This window comes from Mizuhopecten yessoensis, unplaced genomic scaffold (assembly GCF_002113885.1).
Source record: "Mizuhopecten yessoensis strain PY_sf001 unplaced genomic scaffold, ASM211388v2 scaffold10901, whole genome shotgun sequence".
Taxonomy (NCBI): Eukaryota; Metazoa; Mollusca; class Bivalvia; order Pectinida; family Pectinidae; genus Mizuhopecten; species Mizuhopecten yessoensis.
Window position 1 is genome coordinate 386715 of NW_018408778.1, and position 25080 is coordinate 411794.

Below are 25080 nucleotides of genomic sequence, written 5' to 3' on the forward strand. Positions count from 1 at the left end.
GGAGAGAGAGGATAACACAACAGAACCTTCCCACTCTCCTCAGCATTGGAGAGAGAGGATAACACAACAGAACCTTCCCACTCTCCTCAGCATTGGAGAGAGAGGATAACACAACAGAACCTTCCCACTCTCCTCAGCATTGGAGAGAGAGGATAAAACAACAGAACCTTCCCACTCTCCTCAGCATTGGAGAGAGAGGATAACACAACAGAACCTTCCCACTCTCCTCAGCATTGGAGAGAGAGGATAACACAACAGAACCTTCCCACTCTCCTCAGCATTGGAGAGAGAGGATAACACAACAGAACCTTCCCACTCTCCTCAGCATTGGAGAGAGAGGATAACACAACAGAACCTTCCCACTCTCCTCAGCATTGGAGAGAGAGGATAACACAACAGAACCTTCCCACTCTCCTCAGCATTGGAGAGAGAGGATAACACAACAGAACCTTCCCACTCTCCTCAGCATTGGAGAGAGAGGATAACACAACAGAACCTTCCCACTCTCCTCAGCATTGGAGAGAGAGGATAACACAACAGAACCTTCCCACTCTCCTCAGCATTGGAGAGAGAGGATAACACAACAGAACCTTCCCACTCTCCTCAGCATTGGAGAGAGAGGATAACACAACAGAACCTTCCCACTCTCCTCAGCATTGGAGAGAGAGGATAACACAACAGAACCTTCCCACTCTCCTCAGCATTGGAGAGAGAGGATAACACAACAGAACCTTCCCACTCTCCTCAGCATTGGAGAGAGAGGATAACACAACAGAACCTTCCCACTCTCCACAGCATTGGAGACAGATAATAAAACAACAGAACCTTCCCACTCTCCTCAGCATTGGAGAGAGAGGATAACACAACAGAACCTTCCCACTCTCCTCAGCATTGGGAATAGAGGATAACACAACAGAACCTTCCCACTCTCCACAGCATTGGAGACAGATAATAAAACAACAGAACCTTACCACTCTCCACAGCATTGGAGAGAGAGGATAACACAACAGAACCTTCCCACTCTCCTCAGCATTGGAGAGAGAGGATAACACAACAGAACCTTCCTATTCTCCACAGCATTGGAGAGAGGATAACACACCAGAACCTTCCCACTCTCCTCAGCATTGGAGAGAGAGGATAACAGAACAGAACCTTTCCACTCTCCACTGCATTGGAGAGAGGATAACACACCAGAACCTTCCCACTCTCCTCAGCATTGGAGAGAGAGGATAACACAACAGAACCTTCCCACTCTCCTCAGCATTGGAGAGAGAAGATAACACAACAGAACCTTCCCACTCTCCACAGCATTAGAGAGAGGATAACACAACAGAACCTTCCCACTATCCTCAGCATCGAAGAGAAAGGATAACACACCAGAACCTTCCCACTCTTCTCAGCATTGGAGAGAGAGGATAACACAACAGAACCTTCCCACTCTCCCCAGCATTGGAGAGAGAGGATAACACACCAGAACCTTCCCACTCTCCTCAGCATCGCAGAGAAAGGATAACACAACAGAACCTTCCCACTCTCCTCAGCATCGGAGAAAGGATAACACAACAGAACCTTCCCATTCTCCTCAGCATTGGAGAGAGAGGATAACACACCAGAACCTTCCCACTCTCCACAGCATTGGAGACAGATAATAAAACAACAGAACCTTCCCACTCTCCTCAGCATTGGAGAGAGAGGATAACACAACAGAACCTTCCCACTCTCCTCAGCATTGGAGACAGATAATAAAACAACAGAACCTTCCCACTCTCCTCAGCATTGGAGAGAGAGGATAACACACCAGAACCTTCCCACTCTCCTCAGCATTGGAGATAGAGGATAACACAACAGAACCTTTCCACTCTCCAAAGCATTGCAGAAAGAGAGAGAGAGAGAGAGAGAGAGAGTGAGAGTGAGAGAGAGAGAGAGAGAGAGCATTAGTAACAGGATAACACATACCACTTACATTTATATTAGCAATGTAAGTTTCTTGACAGTCCTAAGCTTAAACCCTTCATGTCACTTGAACATCTTTAAATTTAGCACCCTTACTTATCCGATCTCACCAAATAACTTTATCTGAAAAAAAATCATAAATTGTTTTTCAACGAAAGTGTGCAAGCTATTTTTAGGAGAAAATATGAATTTTTCATTAGATGAGTTAATATACCATGATAGCCCGACATAACAATGTGAACTCCATATAACAGCATTCCTGTTCAGCTGACAAATACAGGAGCATGCCTGTAGTGCCAGTAACGGGCTGTATCCATTATGCATGTAATTATCAAAGGCCAATAACTGCATATAAACCCGAGTCGATAACCATCATAATAAATATGAAACTTAAAATATTGACATAAACATTGCAAGTTCAAAAATTTCCTGCAGACTCATCCAAAGTAATGCCAAAGCATGATACAATTTTGTACTCAACTCCTATAAGAATAAAAGGAGTATGAAGAATTGTAATTATTTTTAGCACTTGCTCTCTTTTTAGTATTCATCCTTTCATAAAACACTTAAATTCCTAAACACAAATAGGAGGTATCTCAGGCACAAAATGGTTTGTAGACAAAGAAATGTAGACTATGGTAGACTATGGTCAATCTAATAGACATTACATGTTGTCGACATACAAAGGTAGACTGTTGATCAATCTAGCTCATTCCAACTGCAAACACCGAAAAAGAAAGTCAGGATTCACCTGTCAGTTACACATATATAATTCAAGTCAACACACCTAAGGAAATGCCAGTGGTGGCAACTAGGTGGTGAAGTGTGAACTGAACAGCAAATACAGTCAGGGGCAGATAACCTTCACTACAGATTTATCAGATGCTGTCATTCTTGGTAGTAAAAAGGCAAACATTTCAAGTAAATCTCCATCTAGGTAAAGAGTAAAAACTGTAGTCATTGTTTGACAGTTGATACTCAGCTTGAAACTAAATCCCCTCAGAATCTGGTTCACTACTATCAACCCAAAACTATTCCTATAATAAGTACAGTCATCTTATACAAATAATTGACAGGATGTCTAAGGAATTTTCGTAAACTTTTTTTGCTTTTTGCCCTATATATATCAGACTTGAAATATGTATACCCCAGGGTATATAAGCGCCTATATTACCAAGAGGAAAATAGCTGGTAAACGTAACATCAACAAATGTCCCTATACTCGGTCAACGACTGGCAGGGCCTGGCGAAGCCCCAAGTGTGAGACAAGTAGTTCTGTTATGATTCATTCTTTTTTGACATTGTATTGATGGGGAAATGTGTGCTATCATACTGTTTAAAATGATAAAGTACCAAGTGATTGATAAGACCATGTGTGTATCTGTAACACTGCCATACCAAACACAGATCAATACCTTTCCCACTGCTGTTTCATATATACTTACAGAGAAGCAGACTTTACGACAGTTCAGCTGTAATCCACACTTACTGCACTGCACTGTAATTCATACCCGGGACAGGGTGATTGAAGAGAAAAATTGATATCTACCCAGCTTTAATTCATTTGTGCGATAAGACAATTACTATATCGGACAACCATATCACTTGCATATATAACAAACTGGAAGTTGATGTGTCCCATATTTAAAGTTGACATTGAATGCTAAGAACCATCAATAACTTATCTCAAACACTGAGAGAAAACCCTGGTAAACAGGGACATCCCATAATAAGCTTATTTCCTATACAAAGATATCTGCAGGGACACTTATTTCTTAACAAAGTCACCCCAGAGTAAACTTATTTCCTACAAGGAAACATCTCCTAGTTATCCTGCTTCCTTAACAGAGACATCCCCTGGTGAAAAAATATTCTATGCCAAAATAATCTCCTGCTAAACTAATTTCTAGAGATATCTCCTGTGTAAACTCATTTCCTACATCCAAACATCCCATCATAACATATTTCCTTCACTGACAAATCACCTATTTAACTTTTTTCTGCATAGAGACAGTTAAACAGGAAGTTGATTGTTGTATAATATTTGTCCATTTACAGTCAAGTCAACAAACTGTATGACAGAGAGTATATAAATTCTTTGCAGTTGTATTTTTCAGTATCACAGTGTCAGACTGTGGACAGGTGAACCTAACTCACACAAAACATGAAATGAACAATTAATAATGATGTATATAAACATATCTATGTACATGTAGTAAAAGTAGCAACTGTTGATAGGATCCAAACCCTCATTCGTGGACTGTTGTCCCATTGTCAAATTATAATATAAACTTAATATGAAGGAGGATGGACAGTCATGACAATATTCGAAACAATCACTTCAGGGGCCAGATTATCTCATAACATAAAGCCTTCTAACAACATGGCCGTTACAGGTTCATGATAATGTACGTATACAGGCACATCTTTCAAACGTTTCCAACTATGAATGTACCTTCAACAGATTTAAGCAGCAGAGAAGATATTGACATGCTGAATATATACATATAATGAATTTCACATAAGATCTCATCTCCTCATGATATTAAGTGAAACATGACATTAACAGATTAAAATAATAATCCATAATGGTATTGTAATTAGAAGTAGTAAACCAATCGATGACTGATTGCATAATTGTTTGATAATTTTATAGGAATAAATGCCCAAACAAAGTGAAAACATTACTGTTACATCAAAGGACGGCTTCGTCAACTATACATTTGGTTTCGTTTATTTTATAATGAATTGATTTTAAGAAACTTGTATGCACTTTTGTCAAACATAAAGTAAAACTCAATAGAATAAATTACTTATCAATACACACTTCACGTTGTATACATTTGACACTTTGATTTCAATAATGAACCGATTATATCGATTATTGAATTTATAAACAATAATCGGAATCAGAAAGAGTAAACCGATAGATTTTCGATTACATTCAATCATTAGCCCATCACCAGGCACTGACCATATTCAAATGCTAATAAATGACACATATATAACAATTTACTTATCAATGACTTCTTTTAATGAATTAAAAAGTTGCATTGCAATTAATTTTTTGTAAAGAGTTGATGCTTCATTCAACTTTGCATTTGGTTAAACATTAATTTTGGTTAGGCTTGTATTCTATACAACAAGTTGTAAAAGTCACTATCAGGCAGCTAGGACAATTTAACACTAAGCTTAGAAACTACAAATGTCAACAAATCAATCACAAGGTCTTAAACACAGCATTGACATCCAAACCTAGAACATTTCCTGACAAGAACAAGTCATTTATTTTCCAGGGTCCAAGGTCTTGTTTGTGATACATAAAATAAATGCAAGAATTGAAACTAAATCTACTGAATTCAAAAAAGTTCAACAGGAAATGTGAAAGCATTCTTCTGCACTTACCTAAAAAGATGTACATCAAGTTTAATCTTTCTGACTTTAAACTTCATAACGACTTGTTCTGCAAAACAGAAAAAAAATCAATAAACAAACGTCGCATAGAAATGGAAATGGGGATGGTTTTTGTTAACTTTTTTTATTGTCGAAAGCTCTGCATCATTTAAAGCTTTGGAAAAAACATCAAATCAAGTACTATATGGATGTCCTGCTCAGGCAGTAACAGATACAACTATTTTCTCAGTACTCTCCAATCAAATTTGCCAGGATGAATGACCATTAATACATAAAGCCATATCGCCCTGTGCAAACCCTATGCTAGAGAGCTACTCCCATCACAGTACACAATCAATGAGTTCCCGGGGTCCAGATGACTCACCGATACTGAAGAGCTTATATTGAATTTTGGATATTGAACTTTCGACAAGCTGACTACAGCACCTGTCCATTGGCAGCGAGCTGTGTACAGTAGATAGAGAATATAAAGCACCTGAGATCTATGTTCACTGTTGATCAGCACGCCACTATTGCCTGTTTGCACTCAAATGGCACAAAAAAAATAAACCATGATGTTGTTTGTCAGTGCTTCTCATGATCATGATGATCTCATCAGTTTATATGTCAAATAAAGATAATATGTAAATTAAAGTCTACTATGTATATACAAAAAGAATTATATGAAGGCCAATTATGTAAGATATATAAACATATATATATAGTCATGAGCACTGCTAAAAGCTTATTATAAGATGGTTAATGTAACTTAATCTTTAAAAGATAGTTCATGCAAAAGAATGGTAAATGCATTTTCTCTGATGGTGCATGCATTTTCTCTTAACATGTACAGTAACTATTTCAGCAGTTTAAAAAAAAAAATATGAGTATATATTTGTTTGTACCAAATCTTAGCAGTTATTTAATTTTTGTACATACAGCTGTTAAAATGTTTTAAAACAAGAAAAGCACTTGAATGTGGCAATATGAATTACATTGAGCAAGTTTGGCCTGAAATACAGGTATATCCTGCATATTCCTGCTGATCATGACAATTAAAAGTCACAACTATTTCTTATATTGAAAGCAGTGATTTCAAAGCTAAAAAAGCCGAAGTAGTACCGTATATGATTTAGCAGCTTGCCTGAGGCTTATCTTGATGTATCTACACAGTACACACACAGTATGATCTATAGCCCAAAGATTGATATTATACACTTTGCACACTCATACAGAATTCTAAAATGCATGAAGCAATTGCAACGAAAACTTAAAAATTTGCTTTGTGACAATATACACATGGCAGAAAACCCAGCCAGGGTTGATATGAAAGATGAAGCATTTTTCTAGCTCATGCAGCTGAGCCAGGACTACACAACATGGACCCTACCCTATGTATAGGCATCAAAATGCAATGATGCAGCTGAGCCAGGACTACACACCATGGACCCTACATATGGACATCACAATGCAATGATGCGGCTGAGCCAGGACTACACAACACACCATGGACCCTAAATATGGGCATCGAAATAGTGCAGCTGAGCCAGGACTACACAACACACCATGGACCCTACATATGGGCATCAAAATAATGCAGCTGAGCAAGGACTACACACTATGGACCCTACGTATGGGCATCACAATGCAATGATGCAGCTGAGCCAGGACTACACAACACACCATGGACCCTACATATGGGCATCAAAATATTGCAGCTGAGCCAGGACTACACAACACACCATGGACCCTAAATATGGGCATCGAAATAGTGCAGCTGAGCCAGGACTACACACCATGGACCCTACATATGGGCATCAAAATAATGCAGCTGAGCAAGGACTACACACTATGGACCCTACGTATGGGCATCCCAATGCAATGATGCATCTGAGCCAGGACTACACAACACACCATGGACCCTCCATAGGGGCATCAAAAAATTGCAGCTTAGCCAGGCCTACACACCATGGACCCTACGTATGGGCATTACAATGCAATGATGCAACTGAGCCAGGACTACACAACACACCATGGCCCCTAAATATGGGCATCGAAATAGTGCAGCTGAGCCAGGACTACACTCCATGGACCCTACGTATGGGCATCACAATACAATGATGCAGCTGAGCCAGGACTACACAACATACCATGGACCCTACATATGGGCATCAAAATAGTGCAGCCGAGCCAGGACTACCCACCATGGACCCTACGTATGGGCATCACAATGCAATGATGCAGCTGAGCCAGGCCTACACAACACACCATGGACCCTACATATGAGCATCAAAATAGTGCGGCTGAGCCAGGACTACACACCATAAGGACCATACGTATGGGCATCACAATGCAATGATGCAACTGAGCCAGGACTACACAACACACCATGGCCCCTAAATATGGGCATCGAAATAGTGCAGCTGAGCCAGGACTACACTCCATGGACCCTACGTATGGGCATCACAATACAATGATGCAGCTGAGCCAGGACTACACACCATGGACCCTACATATGGGCATCAAAATATTGCAGCTCAGCCAGGACTACACAACACACCATGGACCCTACATATGGGCATCAAAATAGTGCGGCTGAGCCAGGACTACACACCATGGACCCTATGTATGGGCATCAAAATAATGCAGCTGAGCCAGGACTACACACCATAAGGTCCCTACGTATGGGCATCACAATGCAATGATGCAACTGAGCCAGGACTACACAACACACCATGGCCCCTAAATATGGGCATCGAAATAGTGCAGCTGAGCCAGGACTACACTCCATGGACCCTACGTATGGGCATCACAATACAATGATGCAGCTGAGCCAGGACTACACACCATGGACCCTATGTATGGGCATCAAAATAATGCAGCTGAGCCAGGACTACACACCATAAGGACCATACGTATGGGCATCACAATGCAATGATGCAGCTGAGCCAGGCCTACACAACACACCATGGACCCTACATATGGGCATCACAATGCAATGATGCAACTGAGCCAGGACTACACAACACACCATGGACCCTCCATAGGGGCATCAAAAAATTGCAGCTTAGCCAGGCCTACACACCATGGACCCTACGTATGGGCATTACAATGCAATGATGCAACTGAGCCAGGACTACACAACACACCATGGACCCTAAATATGGGCATCGAAATAGTGCAGCTGAGCCAGGACTACACACCATGGACCCTACGTATGGGCATCACAACAATGCAGCATGGACAGACATTTTTTTTTTTAATTTATGTCAGATCAGAATTCACAACCATCATTATTTTCCCAGTGAAATTAATTCATTATGATAGTTCCTGTTATAAACAATTGCCAGCTAAATGTTAGCTTTACAAACCAATTTAAAATAGTATCTACATAAACCAAATATAAGTTCTTAGCCTGCGGGGAACGTTATAAACCTAATTAAACATAAAGCTATTGCAAGCAGTTAAATAAATAAATGTTTAATGATTTCTTGTTGAATAACATATATTTTTCATGACTTTGGCAGATTATTTGAATATTCTTCTATACAAGGTATTCAACGGAAAACCATTAATTTTTCTATTTATTTAACATAACACCAATATTGTTGCATAAGAATAGTACAGGAACTGGTATCATAATATTTGACACCTGGTTCTAATGTCATCACAACAAAGTAGATTGCCATTTTGCTGCTGTTATCTGGCAAGATTTCCAAACAAAAATTATGTCACTTGTGTAGTTAAGCAAATTTACCATAATGTATGTGGCAAAAGTATACCAAAACAATGACTTATTCTGTCGTCGCTTCATATGTTCATGAAATTGAAAATCTACAGTGGACAGAAAGTACTGTTCTGATTGGACAAAAAATAGTGATATCTTCGCATGTGAAGATATAACATTTTGTATACATCTTCACGGCAGTGAAATATAAGTTTTTGATCAAATGGAGAATTCCTGATACTTTCACTGGTAAAATTTTATAAAAGAAATTAACAACTATATATTCACAAAGTGGTTAAGTTGTGATCAATAAATCTCTAACATCAATTATCTCAATTTTTATACAATATGACACAGGGACCTGAGAATTTGTTACAGCTATATCTGGACCTAAATTGAGGTGGTCAGAGTATATTACACATTTTAGGGGTTTAGATCAAATAGTCACATAGGACTGGACTTAAAATTACTAAATAGAAGAAGGGCAATAAGTTTGAGAAAAACAGGTACCATTGGTACTTGATTGGGTGAAGACGGATATATGGTGTATCTACACATACCATATACGCTAGCAGTCATAACTGTTATAAAAAATATGAAGATGATACCAAACGGAAAACACTCTCAAAAACAGCTGCAATAAATTCTACTTCTGGTCAACTTGATTGAAAGGAAGACTTTCACTTTAAACATTATATCTTCACCCAGGAACATGTACTACAGTATACATTTCTGCAATTTTTCCAGTGTTAAATACATGCGTACAATGACCCAACTAACACATTGCTAGTTACATACAAAGTATGTATAGTGTGGTAGTTCCATAGGCAATCCGCATGTGAACTATGATCATGAGAATATATTGCTCATTTGAATGATTGATACATTTTTTATACAGCAGACAAACTATTGACATGTATGTCAAAATAATTTTATTGGTTAAAATTCCATTTGACATATCATTAAAATATCTATAGAATGAAATAAATAAATTTCATTTTATAATATTTTATCAATAGTTCATTAAATATGATCTTTGCTTTGTAATAAACACTGACATTTGTATTCAAAATGTTATCATGTTTTTTTTTATGACAACATACTGAACATAGTTAGGTTATGGGTATCCATTTTTTTACAGGAGATATGAATCATAACTCAACGTCAAGCACATGTATGTACACATTTTTGTATGGACTAGTTAAAACACTGCTCTTTCTTTTATTACAAACTACCAGATCCATATACATGCCTGCATATTAACATCAACACAATTACACTTCTACTGTTCATATACAGCTAGCTATACTAGTAGCCAACCAAGCATTGTTGACAAATCTATACCACAGAATAACCTCCCTGACATTTGAAGTTGTCAATCTGAATACACTCACAATTTCCATGTATATACCACTAGCATCTGTTTGTAGGAAATTGTTCTTATCTGAACTAAGTGTTTATAGAATAACAATACTTAACTTTATTTATTTTTATTGTATTGATGCTGTCCATATACTTGTATGTAAAGGGTAGCAAAAATAATGACGAAAAAAAACCCATTTCAGTTGGCATTTGGAGTTAAATAACCATATCTACCAAAAAAATGTATGAATTTTGTGACTGAAAGTCATGATTGTCTACTTTTTAACTTCCATGTCTTCCTTAGTAATTCCACTCTCATGATTTTTATATTGTACAAGCCTTGTTTGTGTTTTTGAGTGAATACACAGATCAGAAAATATAGTTACCTGTAGTTGATCTAATTGAGAATGTAGAAACATGACAAGAAAATGTTTGATAAAATGTTAGATTTACTTTAGGTTTAAGTTAATTATAAAACTATTCAGGAACGCATCTTTATATTTTGTATCTTTTGTATAAAAAATCATAAGCTGAATATTCGTATGCCCTTGTGAAAATATCAAAGTATTCACCCAACAAGTGAAATATAGTTTAAATTCATCAATAAACTAAGAATATCTTCTATGTATCTCATTAGTATAAAGTAGTATTGCAAATACCTAATTGTTTTATAAACATAACTGTATAGTCATGCAAATAAAAGAATAAGGTCAAAAAATATCAGTGATATGTGTCAAGAATTACTTCCATGGTGATACATATATATATAGCCTGTAGGATTAATAAGGGATCCTTGTATTGTCTTTTACACAAAACCATTTTCTATATATATATAGTATTATCACGGAATTAGATTAGATTATTATCTATGTCTGTGGTATTACTAAAATGTCTTAATAATCTACATTTGTATCTTACACAATTTAAATTGTGATATGTCAAACATTCTAATCAAATAAATGAATGATTTACATTGTGGAATAAGTTTTATCTTTTGTATAAATTAAAACTGAAAAAAAAAATAAAAAAAAATAACGTTATTAGTATGTCAAATAAAATCTTATTAATCATCAGGGATCAACTTATGTGTTCATGTGAGAATCCAACTGTGACTCCAAAATAACTATTTGTGTAATGTGTAAATTATCAGTTCTTGGATATTACACTGCTATACATGTATTTGGTAATTATAACGTAAAGAATCGTCGTATATCAAAAACAGACACCTGTTTCCTCGCCATACAGTGTAGCTTGGAAACTGGAGTACGACGGTATAACATATAACGGGTGTAATTTGGCAGTTGGGAGAATACATGGCAGGTAACCATATGAGCTGGGGAGCTAGCGTTTTATCTAACAACAAATCGAGGACACCGGTCTAAAAACGTGCATATCGTAGTACAACTGTACATTACCTATGGAAACTGTGTCAGTCTGCTACAAACTTCAACTTTGTCCGCAGTTCGGAAGGTGATTCGTCTGCTGTTTCGGGCTAACGGCCCAATCTTGAGGTCAAAAATGGGTTCACCGAGTACACATTCAAGACATGGTAAAATACGTTGCCTAAAAAAGTCCTAGATATCCATTTTAAACTCATCAAGACGTATATATAAATATGAGGTCATTAGCTAAACTTTACCACATGAAGTCATTATCAACCAATCAGAACGAAAGAGGAAGTAGAGAGTTGGTTATTATAAATTACAAAATGTAAATCAAACGAAGAGTACGTATTTTACCGGGATATATCGTCTGCTATTTAGAACGCGCGGTGGACACGAAGTATAATATGACTGTAGATCCTATATATATATATATATATATAATGTTACAAGTTATTTATCACGACATGTAGTTTTAAATATTTGTTACGGTTTAAAACATTTTAGAAATCTCGACAGTAACTCAGTAAGTTATACCACGGACTTAGATAACCGTATTGTAATATTTTAACTGATTTAAAGTAAAGCTTTCTCAAAATAAATTGTTCAATGACTTTATGAAAACTGATGTTAATTTCTCCAAATGCAACAGAAACAAATAAAGCCATAGTAATATACTTCGCTGGATTCTTAGTAAATCTATTATGAAAATTCTTAACAAACATGCTCCTGTCAAGTCAAAAAGAGTCAAAAGAAACAAACAACCTGAATGGTTTAATGGAGAAATAACAAATGCAAGGAATTTAAGAGATACTTATCATAAAAGAAAAGATTGGGCAAGTTACAGATTTTGGAGAATAAAACCAGTGCAATGATTTTAAAAGCAAAGAAGGATATGTTCAAAAATGCAATATCAGAGAATAAGCCAAGTGCTATTTTATGGAAACACCTTAAAAGCATGTCAAAATATGCAGATCATGGTCCTATCCCTACTCAACTTAAATGTGATAACGGCACGACCACCAATGACAAACAGGACATTATAGAAAAATTAAACACTCACTTTGTAAATGTATCTAACATAGTAGAAAAGAAAGAATTTGATTGTATTGATCACATCGAAATGGAACAACATAGGACATCATCTATACGAAATCCGTTCCGTATTCTTTACATAACTTGTAAAGAAGTTGATACATATATAAGTAAACTTTATGATACAAAAGCCACTGGATGTAATAGAATTGGACGAAAAATTATCAAATTATGTAGACATATTATCACGCCCTATCTAACACACATCATAAACCTCAGTATATCCCAAGCATGTTTCCCATCTTCCTAAAAGAAGCAAGAGTGACACTTCTACATAAAAGTGGTGATATTAAAGATAATATGAATAATTATAGACCCATATCTATATTGTCCACTTTGTCAAAAATATTTGAGAAACATATTACAAACCATCTTTATAAATACTTAATGAAATATGACCTGTTACACACTTAACAGTCAGGTTTTAGGGCAAAACTTTCATGTCAGACTGCTCTTGTCCACCTATTTGATAAATGGATTGACAGTATTGATAAAAATGAAATAGTAGGTACTATATTTATAGACTTAAATAAGGCTTTTGATTTAGTAGATCATAATATCCTTCTACACAAACTAAAGATTTTTAAACATGACTTAATCAAGTCTGGATTGGTTCTCATCTTATCTACAAAACAGAGTCCAAACAGTTAGAGCAGGCAGCAGTTCTTCTTCTTTCCAGACAATCAAAGCTGGAGTACCGCAAGGATCCATACTTGGTCCATTAATTTTTATTATTTATATTAATGATATGCCACTTTATGTAAAAAAAAAAATGCCTTGTAGATATACATGTATGCAGATGACAGTACCCTGCATGTAAAGGGAAATAACTCTATTGATATTGCCACAAATCTTTAGGAGAACCTGAATCATGTATTGAGATGGTGTACAAATAACAACATGAAACTTAACCAGCAAAAGACTACTAGTATGATCATTGCAAATAAGCATAAACTCTCCATTCAAAGTCCATTAAAACTGTATGTAAATGGAGAAGAAATTATGTCGTTGTCCTGTCAAAAGGTATTGGGCATATATATCGAAGAAAATCTTAGTTGGACAACCCAGGTAAAAAAGGTGTCTTCCAAATTGGCAATTGCCGTTGCATTACTTAGAAAAATGAGTGGATATCTGACTACAGAAGCCAGGAAAGTTTATTATAACTCGTATATTCTCCCAATACTCGACTATGCAGCTATTGTGTGGGGAAATGGGTTATCAAAAGAGCAAACCACTCAAATTATAAAAATTCAAAAAAAAGCTCTACGTATTATTTTAAATCTCCCTATGTTAACACCAAGTAAAAGCCTTTTTGAGGAAAATAATACTCTGCCATTCACATTCAGAGTAAAATACCACACATGTATATTAGTCTACAAATCTTTAAATGACATGGCACCTGATTACATTAAAGCTGGTCTAAATATGTGTACTGACACGTATAGATATGGATTAAGATCTACATCTCAACAAAATCTAATATTGCCAAGACCAAATTCTGAATTATTCAAAAAGTCATTTACTTACACTGGAGCAATGCTGTGGAATAATTTACCGGTCAATATTAAAAACACGACCACAGTTTGTTTCTGCTATCTCTATATTTAAATGAGTAATGTTATTCACACAGGTAACTGTCAAAATTTACAAAGTTTCTGTGAACGTATTGTTACCTTGTACTTTGATGTACATATACATATGCTCAATTATATTAAAACTGTATTCCTCAGGGAAAGAATGCTGATCCATGATTTTGTAGTTAGCATAATAATCTGTTTTAATGTCAGTTTACATGTCTGTATGATGTTTGAGAGGGCCATATGGAAGATTAGTCTTGTACTAAATATGTAACCCTCCTTAAATAAAGATATTATTATTATTATTATTATTATTATACACATCCACCTGCTTTTCTTAGTCAGTACTGTAGACACAGTACAGTACCACGTTAGCAAATACATCAGTTAAAACTGTTCGTCTGTTGTTAAATTAGAGTATCATAGTATGCCTAAATAAGGGTATTGTTTAGTTGGACTGGCCTTTAGAAAGACTTCTTATCTTAATGTAACCGAAAACAAAATACATGTCTGTCATAGCCATAATTTAGGACATAACAGAAGTATTATGTCGTTTGTACATGTTCAAAATAAAATCCGTAAGATTATCAACCGTAGGAACTCTCCAATTGTAGAAGACGGTAAAGTAGCGGTAAACACGAACTCCAGTGCAATGCAACTATATTGAGAAACGGATTTATTTACAAGATTATCCGCACACACATTCATATTTTCGCCGGTTGATATAAGAAAAACATTATATCTCATTATATCCTTTGAGATTAGCATGACAATTTATTGTAATGATGTCCGCGGACAATTCATGTTCCATGTCTCCAGAATTTGACGTGTGATCATTATGTACATTCCATCACATTATATTTACACGGTCATCTGCAATGGAAATGCTTTGTCACATGTTCCCACTTACATCATCATGGCTTCAAATAACAAAAGATGATGTTGATGATGGTAACCGATCAGAAAAAAAGAAAGGCTGTGATGAAATTCTACAAACAGCTCGAACGGATCGATCCCATTTCCCGCATTTAGTCCTCATTGGCCATGGAAATGTGTGAGTTAGTCCCAACCAACATTACCATGAAATTGAAAGCAGAAGGATATACTGTATATGATTTCAACGTTTTTTTAATATATATATTTCAAGGAAAGGAAAAATGTGGGGCCATCTTTTTCTTAGTATTAGCTTTAGCACAACTTATAACCCTGGTTCATGTAATCTTTTGGCAAGTTTTCCCTCTTTGCCTATTGCAGAGTTATCTTCTCTTGTGAGCAGGTAGTGATTGTTACGTCATTGGTTTGTGTGAGAAAAGTATGTCGTTTTCTCAAAAAATGATGATGTTAATCTCATAAACCAATGACGTAACAATCAATGCCTTCTCACAAGAGAAGATAACTCTTCAATACGAAAAGACGGAATACTCCCAGGACCTGTTTGTTTATGTGGAACGAACGGTTTGTCTGTTATTAAATGTTACATTTCGGGTATTAATACTAGCGGACCTGCAAATGTTATGCAGGTCTTGTAAGGCTTATAGTTAATTAAGGCTCATCTGAAAGCACCACCATATTACTAGGTTCAACCTCATTTCATAAACGAACAAACCGTCCACAATAAGACCCCAGTGCACTTACATCTGGGCCAACTAGAGTGATTAATATAAGTTGAAACAACTTGTTTCATAATTATTGTAAAATAAATAAAGTTTATGTTTAAAAATGTGATTCAAAACCAGGACCTCTAAACTCTTGAGGGACGCCCTAACCAATTTAGCTACCTAGTCATCTGTGATCAACCCAGTCCATTTCTGCCATGAATATGTACATTAAAAATTTATTTGAAATGTTGATTCCAACTAATGGGAATTTCCTTTTAGCTTTATAGGTAGAGTATAGCAGACTGGGTAGCTTGGGTCATCTGGTTTGATCCCTTATTGAAACTCAAGCAATACACTCTCTTTTCGGTTACAAATGATGTCTTTGACTCGAGCTACCTGGAGTGGCAGGGAGTTAGAACCTAGGATTTAGTAGCCCTTGGGGACGAACACATTTAAAAGAGTAGTGGGAGTGTTGCAGGTTTTAGTTGTATATATTCTTACATTCACCTTTTAGCTTTGAGTTCCTGGTAATTTTCCGTTAGCTCAATAGGAAGAGCGATGGACTGAGAAGGTGGCGGTCACAAATTCAGTTGCTAATGGAAGCTCACTACTTTTCTTCCTAGTACACTGATATGAAGAAAATATTTAATGGTATACAATAGTTTACAATGAAAGGGAAAAAATTGCATCCTAAAAAGCAATTTTGAAAGGATAGCCTTCCAAGGAAAATGGAAAGTTGGAATGAAAAGCTTTAAGATTGGTAAAAACAACAGCAGTTTCAAGAGTTGACAGTTTGGATTAGAAAAGATCTCCATAAAATGATCAATGAAAAGGAATATATAGACAGGTACCAGTTAAGACAAATTAACTTGTTCTCTACCATGATTTAAATTAATGGCCTCCAAACTTCAGACAGACACCTAACATGCAACTTAATTAGTTCAAAAGGCACAATTGAATCCAGATCCACTAAAACAGGTTATTTGTTACTTTGAGGTGGGATTTGTTTAGAACTTTTTCAAAAGTTATGAAACAAAATGTTCAATTACTTGTTACATGTGTATTAATCACCTTTGTTGGTCTGAGAGCATGATAGGGGTCTTAGTGGTGTGCCAGACTCTACCTAATTTTATTAACTGAACTTGTAAAAATGTGTTCAGTCAGGTTAAAGGAATGTCCTGAAATTGAAATTTTAGTTAGCCAAAGAAGGAAAATAAATATAAGTTCAATTTGATTTTTGGTCATAGCCAATCTCTATAACCAACAATATGCATCGCTGAAAAATTCCAAACAGTTAAATGAAATGTACATAGAATGGGATAAAAACAGATATTCAACCAACTATATATCAGGACTCATATAGGACCTTGGTCATGAGTATTCAACCAAGGTCAATCCAATCTTCTGTGGGTGCACTACGTATACACACGGTATATATTTGACAGAGTTTCTTTTAACATCAGGACTTCTGTACAGCAAGCATGCTGACTAATGCTTCAGTCACATTTGCGCCGGCTGCCGGCCAGGAAGTAGGAATTGGCCTGCTTCCCCGGCGCTGGGGACTTTTTTCCAATGTGTGGGATTTGTCGTGAGTATGATCACATTCGATATGGGCACAGCACGGCCCCTGCAAATAATTTGCCGGATTAAATCGAATGGACATCTGAAAGATACCATAGGGAGCCTGTAAGACTATCGCAAGAATACCGCAAGGCTTTCTGACGATGGCCAGGCTGTCGTACGGTAGCCGGAAGATGTTCATGCAGCCAGTCCTTTGACAGGCGGGATAGGTACGTACTTAAGTACGCTATTTCGCATTTTATATGGCATGTATATTTAGGGAAGCACACAAGTCAACACCAAAACTTTCACCGTAAAACTGTGAACTCTCAAATACTTTCAGCACTTTAAAACTCTGGACTTGCAAAAACTTTCAGCAGATTCTGAAACTATTCCGAATTGTCTGGTTTTGTACCTAGCTCATCGGTGAGAAAATGGTGCCTGCATATGCCTGTTTGTGTGCCATCCGGGTGCCAGAAGAATTAGCCAATATCCGTCTGTATATCGGGGTGGATATGCCATGGACACTGCAGTTTGAGGACATTGGGCGGCTACATTACGATTGCTGTACGGCACCACATCGGGCAGTCTACAGGACACCTGGGAGCATGTAAAATTGTACAAACCCACCCAAGATGACCATATGATGCCACCGGGAGCCGTAAGATAATGTTACGAAATCCTTGTGGAACACTTACAGGAGACTGCCAGTTAGGTTAGGTTCCGATGAGTTTGTGCTCCCGGCGACCCATGTGGCATCTAAAAAGTGGCCGATAATCTCCCAGCACCCAGCCTCCTTAGGGTTTCCCGGCTTGCTGGCTGATTTTGGCCAAGAACATACTTGCCAACGTTTTGAAATTTCCATGGGGGAGATAATGTGTGCTCAGAATAAAATGTATAGATAAAATATGTGTATGTACACTCTAGGGGAAAAAGAACACTTTTGAATGGCACTGTTTGAGTTGTTCTTCCAGAGAAAATCAGTAGATTTTAGAACAAGAGGCCCAGAGGGCCTGTATCGCTCACCTGGATATCTAAGCAATCATGGCAAAATATTTTCCAAATGAGATCCAAGGTCAATCCTTGTAGCATATCGGTATTAGATTTTTCATGCCAAGCAATTTTATGTATGGTTAGGGGTGGGGATCTAAACTGTTTCCAAGCTGTGACTTAGAAACTAGGTCCCTAGGGTTGTGGCCAGACCCCAGGATCAATTCTAATATCATGACTGGATTTGTCTCTTTTTGCCCAGCATTTGTATATATAGTTTTGGGGTGGGGATCTCAACCGTTTCAAAGATATGATCCAGGGGTTAAGTCTCCAAGGGTGGGGCAGATCCCAAGGCCATCCTGGAAGCATATGTGCATTCGTCTCTTTATAATCAGCAATTGTATATATGGTTATAGGGTCGGGATCTCAACGGTTTTCAAGCTGTGACTAAGAAACTAGGTCCCAAGGGGTTCAGTCAGACCCNAGATTCATGTAGGCGCGAAACCCGTCATCCATCCATCCATAACTAATGTAGTGGTGTAGTGGGTTAAACCGGCAGGTCTTACTATTACACGGCTATCGACGTTTTTCGCTTCGATGGTTCGAGTCCTGCAAGCATCACTTTTTTTTTCCTCAAACAACATCTTTTTGGTACGGCTCATTTTGATATTGTACAAAGTGATTATTCGCTGTCAAACGTTTTTAATTTCAATAGAGTAACATAAGGAAAAATGGTAAGTTACATTTGACTAATGCACGAAATTGTATTTGACAAAGAATACCATTGCGTAGGGGAGATAACACTTNCTTAGCCCGGGGGGTCAGCCCCACCATTTGTACAATTTTGAATCCCTGCCTTCCATGGATGCTTCCGACCAAATATGATCGATATCCATGGTACAGTTCTACAGAAGAAGTTGTTTATAGCAATATAGCCAAATTGCCCCATTTTGGCCCCGCCCTCAGCCCCCTGGGGGGACAGCCCCACCATTTGTACAATTTTGAATCCCCACCACCTAGGGATGCTTCCAGTCAAATATGGTTGATATCCAGTGCATAGTTCTACAGAAGCAGTTGTTTGTAGCGATATAGCCAAAATGCCCCTATTTGGCCCCGCCCTCAGCCCCCTGGGGGGTCAGCCCCACCATTTGTACAATTTTGAATCCCTGCCTCCCATGAATGCTTTTGATCAAATATGATTGATATCCAGTGAATAGTTCTACAGAAGAAGTCGTTTATAGCAATATAGCCAAATTGCCCTCTTTTAGCCCCGCCCCTCAGCCCCCTGGTGGGTCAGCCCAATCATTTGTACAATTTTGAATCCCCACCACCTAGGGATGCTTCTAGTCAAGTATGGTTGATATCCAGTGCATAGTTCTACAGAATAAAACGCTTAAAGCAATAAAGCCAAATAACCCTTTTTTATGGCCCCGCCCCTCAGCCCCCTGGGGGTTCAGCCCAACCATTTGTACAATTTTGAATCCCCACCACCTAGGGATGCTTCCAGTCAAATAGGGTTAATATCCAGTGCATAGTTCTACAGAAGATGTCGTTTGTAGCAATATAGCCAAATTGCCCCTATTTGGCCCCGCCCTCAGCCCCCTGGGAACTCCGCCTCACCATTTGTACAATTTTGAATCCCTGCCTCCCATGAATGCTTTTGATCAAATATGATTGATATCCAGTGAATAGTTCTACAGAAGATGTCGTTTGTCGCAATATAGCCAAATTGCCCCTATTTGCCCCCGCCCTCAGCCCCCTGGGAACTCCGCCTCACCATTTGTACAATTTTGAATCCCCACCACCTAGGGATGCTTCCATTTAAATATGGTTGATATCCATCACTTGGTTCATGAGAAGAAGTCAATTAAAGCAATATAGCCAAATCGCCCCCTTTTGACCCTGCCCCTCAGCCCCCTGGTGGGTCAGCCCAACCAATTGTACAATTTTGAATCCCCACCACCTAGGGATGCTTCCAATCAAATTTAGTTTAATTCCAATCAGTGGTTAGGAAGAAGAAGTCGTTTAAAGGAATTGTTGGCGTACGTACTGACGACGGACGCCACGGTATGGCATAAGCTCACCTTTGTCCTTTGGACCAGGGGAGCTAATAAAAGAAGAGTTAAGCAAATCACTAGTTGAAAATGCGCAATTATGGGGCCCAAAATCGAGAGTCTCCCTCATAAATAGGGAGAGTTGGCAAATATGCAAAAAAACTTATCGCACGGGCGCCTTTTCGGAAATCGGCGCAAATGTGACCGAGGTTTAACTTGACTTAATTCGCTTAATCATTTTGGTTTTTCATTCATTCGAGTTGGAGATCAAAATTATGATGATAGTTTGGAATAGATAGGTATTTGCAAGTAACAATTAAGAGATTAATTTTAAGTTAAGTTGAGTTTAATTTTCCGATACAGGATCTTTATGATCCTCTACACCTGACTCCAATGTTTAAAAAAAATACATTTACACATATATGAAAGTTTCGTTGAAGACATCACATGTTTAACAAAGTATGTGAGCTCTGTAATTATTTTAATCTTGGCCAAATGAAACTGTTCAGTTAAAATAAGCCTATTTCCTATTGAAGAAAATTACTTTAAAACATGTATAAATATCCTTTGATTCAAATGTCTTTGCAGTGATATCACAAGCCTGCTGTTTCAGGGAGCAGTGTCCTGTGGAGCCAAAGATTTTACAGTGGTGTTCATCTGTCCTCATCCTCTTGACAAAATTCCAAGTGGTGTCCATGGCATGCCAAAACCTGAGGCAAACATTCTCCAACATGTTCACTTTCAGTAAGACTGTGGAGTCTAAACATTTACGATCTGTTTCCATATCTCTTATAATTTGTATCTGGAGAAAAATTAAGTTATATGTCCATATGTATTTTAGATTTTGGGATTTTAAAACAATCATATGTCAAAAACTTGAAATGCATTATTGTTTTCCTGTCATGCAGTTTGTTTAGATGATGTACAAATAAAGATAAAGGTAATAGCCATTACATTGAATAAATCTTCAAATGCATTGGTTCACCTTACAGATACCTGATGAGCATAGAGGAGTTAATTAATTACTGTGCCTCTATCCACACACGATCAGTGATGCCAGATGTCATAATGGTTGACGATCTTAACCATTACCTTGGACAGGTAAGCATTCATGTATTGATGTACATTCTTGAGTGTTCCTTAGGACAGGTAAGTAGGCTATCCATAAAATGGTGAATGATATTATTCATTACTTAGGACAGGTCAGCTATCGATGTAATGATGAATGATCTTATCTGTTACTTACAACAGTAAATTGTTCACATAATTCTGAATGATCTTATATATTTAGGACATGTAATTAAGTTATCGCCATTATGGTGAATAATCTTGACCATTACTAGGATGAAAGCTTTAAGCATTCTTTGGGGAAGGTAACCTATCCACACATGTTCACTGATGCTGCACGTGGTAATGATGCATAATTTTAACACTGCATATACCACTGTTAAAGTATCTACACACAATCAATGATGCGAAACATAGGGCCCCTCTTAGAAATGAGTTTAAGTTGGTGGAAATCGGAACTGTTCCATAGGAAGGGAAGCAACTCTTATATAAACTAATATTAGAGTAACTGATTGAATAAAGTATCAATAAAATGTTGCCTCCAAAATATTATATTTTGGATCATTCTTCGAGAATTTGATGAAGATTATGAAATATTATTGCAACATTTAAATAAGAATATTGTTATTTCAGGAATATGACATTAAAAGACATCTACAGTAGAAACACTTATTTGAACTCTTTAAATCCTTTATGATTAAATTTTTATTAACAGCTAGTTTTACAGTGAATATGTACAATGTATATATGTTTTCACTTTGATGGTCGAGGCGCAAAGCCCAGCCTCACTACATATCATGTCACAAGCCATTTACAGTTAAACACTTCTTATTAGTTTGCATTGACATTCAGCCAACATAAACAATTTCTACATTCAAATAACAAGACTTTAAATTCCTTCTCTTTATCTCTACAATTCTGAATTACTGAAAAACTGTTGGTCTGTTCCAAAAGATATGCATGTAACTTACCATAGTCACATTAATTTTCAAGTTGAAGTTAGTTTGATGTCATCTCCTTTAACATGTTGTATCAACTGACCCTAATTCTCTGTATAAAAGATTCTGGTTTACAGCCATTAATTGTCCAAGTCAGTAAAGGTGAGCTATCCACATACTGTCAGAGGAGCCGGACAGTGATTGTGGACACTGTAACTATTTCCTGTAGATCCGAAAATCTAAGATGGCCACCATGGCCTCTAATTGGTGGAGACGTTTTTTATTTAACTCATCTGAGCTTTCAGGCCTCTCCAAGGCTTCTTGTTATGAGCTGTAATATTGTATTCGAAAATTCTTTCATCAATTCAAACAATATTCTTAAGTTTAATGTATACAACAAGAGATCCCAGAGGGATCTTGGCGCCCACCTTTGTACCATCTTCATTAGTTCTTTGTNATTCCATTTTGAAGTAATCAAGTACTTCAGTTATCTAATATATTTAGATGGCATGTGATAAGACCATATTGGTTCCAGATTAACGCAGAGAACAAATAATTGTTCAGGACCAAATACTGTTCATTCCAAGTTTCAACACTATCTGTCCAACAGAATTTGAAAAACAAATTTCCAAGATGTCATCCATTGTGGTGTCAAATCAGCTTGAAAACAAAAACAATTAATTGGTACAAATCATTTCCTGCAAGTTTCAGCAAAATTAATGAAGTGTATTTTAAGTTTTAATTGTAAAAGGTCTTAATTGTAAAAGGTTAACAGCCAATATGAATGACAAGGACATATTACAATTATTACACATAAAAAATGTGGTGGCTAAAAATAGTAAGACCACAAATGTTGAAAATAAAATGATTTACTTTTTGTTCATTCATGTGTACTGAATCATGGCATTGTCAATTCCAGGAGAAGAAAGGAGAGCATGGACTGGCTAAAATGTGTGCTCTGCTACTTGATACAGTCACATTTATTAGCTCTAGAAAGTAAGTACATGTACTAGAATAAAGACATATATTTACACTATGTCCTGGATAACCAATCACCTCTGATCATATGATCCCCTGTATTATAAGAGCAATTAATGTGGATCCCTATTTGTGGAATCAGAGTGGGAGGTGGGGGTGTCTTGTTTCCTCTGTGTACAAAAGTGGACATAAAAAGTATTCATCTACTGTGTATGCACCTCCATACTTTAATACTATAGCTAGGATTGACAGTAATCGTTCATGCATTGGAAGTATTTCAAGGGGTAGATTGTTAGTGGATTTCTAAGTGTCTAAAACAAAAAATATAACAAGGTTAAGCATTGTCAGCTTTACAGTTATATTTTAGATGTAACAAATTGTTCTACACTATCAGGTTTGAAGTCTGTTTCTCACACCTTCATGGTTGATAATTACAGTGAAAGGGAACTTTGTCAGCTAGTGGTTGGGTGTCATGAATGCCATGATATACATCCAGGTATCCTGGAGAAATTTAGGTTGTCAGCAGTGCAGATTGAAGGTAAGCATAAATGATGGAAGGAAAGTAATTCTTCATTATCACATTGGTACTATTCATTTCTGATCATTTATGGCTTTATATGTTTTCTATAATATCTTTTCTGACTTTTTAGGTATGCCTGTTTTAAATCAGTGCAAGCTATCATCAAAAATGGACAGCATTGAGATTACTGTACAGTACAGGGCAACGGAGGGAGCGATATTTCTACAAGATGTAAAGTTAACCAGCGGATGACAAGATCCGCCAGCAACACAAAGAACCTCTCATAACTTAATAAAAAACAAGAGGCCCATGGGCCTTAACGGTCACCTGAGTCTATAGTATTTATTTTTGTTGTTGAAATATGTACCAATTTGAGTAAAAAATAGTATAATGTTAACTTAACTTTGTCAGGACCATGAGCTGATCATTCCTAGACCAATTTTAAGTGAGATCGGCCTATTAGAACTTAGTAGCAAAATAGCGGCCATGGCAGCCAAATTGTATTTCTGATTGACCCGAAAAATAACAACACTTTGTCAGGACCATGATTCGATCATTCCTACAAAGTTTCAGTTCAATCGGCCAAGTAGATCTTTACTTTAAGTTTGAAATAGTTTTCCAAAATGGCAGCCGTGGTGGCCATATTGGATTTCTGATCGACCCNCCTGGTAGTTACATGTAACATGTATAGTGAAATGTCCCCGTCATATACAATACTGGAGAGGGTGTTTGTGTCAGCCTGGTCTGTTAGTCAATCTATACACCTTGGTTAGACTTCCATTACACTAAAAGGTTATTTTCCGTGTCTAGTTACCATTGTTAAATGATCTCTTTTACCTGATCAAAAATGCAACTTATGTGTAATATATGAACATTCCTGGCATG

At 37.1% G+C, this 25080-nt stretch overlaps 2 protein-coding genes across 3 annotated transcripts in view; one reads left to right on the top strand and one right to left on the bottom strand.

The window, feature by feature from the left end:
* LOC110463401 (mucin-5AC-like) overlaps positions 1-12089 on the bottom strand; it is a 115073-nt gene extending 102984 nt beyond the window's left edge. Inside the window, exons 1-2 of the mRNA XM_021517966.1 lie at positions 11851-12089; positions 5359-5416 (exon numbers count right to left, since the gene is read on the bottom strand). The gene's annotated coding sequence lies outside the window, so the exon portion shown is untranslated. The remainder of the gene's footprint in view (positions 1-5358; positions 5417-11850) is intronic.
* A 3021-nt stretch (positions 12090-15110) lies between these two features.
* On the top strand, positions 15111-24536 carry LOC110463405. 2 transcript variants are annotated; one of them, XM_021517980.1, is made up of 6 exons: positions 15111-15543; positions 21280-21435; positions 21684-21792; positions 23617-23693; positions 24113-24213; positions 24326-24536. In XM_021517980.1, the coding sequence occupies exons 1-6, from the start codon at positions 15368-15370 to the stop codon at positions 24445-24447; spliced, it is 741 nt and encodes a 246-aa protein (XP_021373655.1). In that variant the 5' UTR covers positions 15111-15367; the 3' UTR covers positions 24448-24536. The 2 variants fall into 2 exon arrangements, with proteins under 2 accessions (XP_021373655.1, XP_021373656.1); XM_021517981.1 differs by lacking the exon at positions 24113-24213.
* Positions 24537-25080: the final 544 nt, after the last annotated feature.

What these genes read in the sequence shown, in the direction of transcription:
- LOC110463405 (XM_021517980.1), top strand. Translation starts at nt 15,368, where the DNA reads ATGGAAATGCTTTGTCACATGTTCCCACTTACATCATCATGGCTTCAA. An exon ending in CTCCAACATGTTCACTTTCA is followed by an intron (nt 21,436 to 21,683) that starts GTAAGACTGTGG and finishes TTCACCTTACAG; the next exon opens with ATACCTGATGAGCATAGAGG. An exon ending in GTCAGCAGTGCAGATTGAAG is followed by an intron (nt 24,214 to 24,325) that starts GTAAGCATAAAT and finishes CTGACTTTTTAG; the next exon opens with GTATGCCTGTTTTAAATCAG.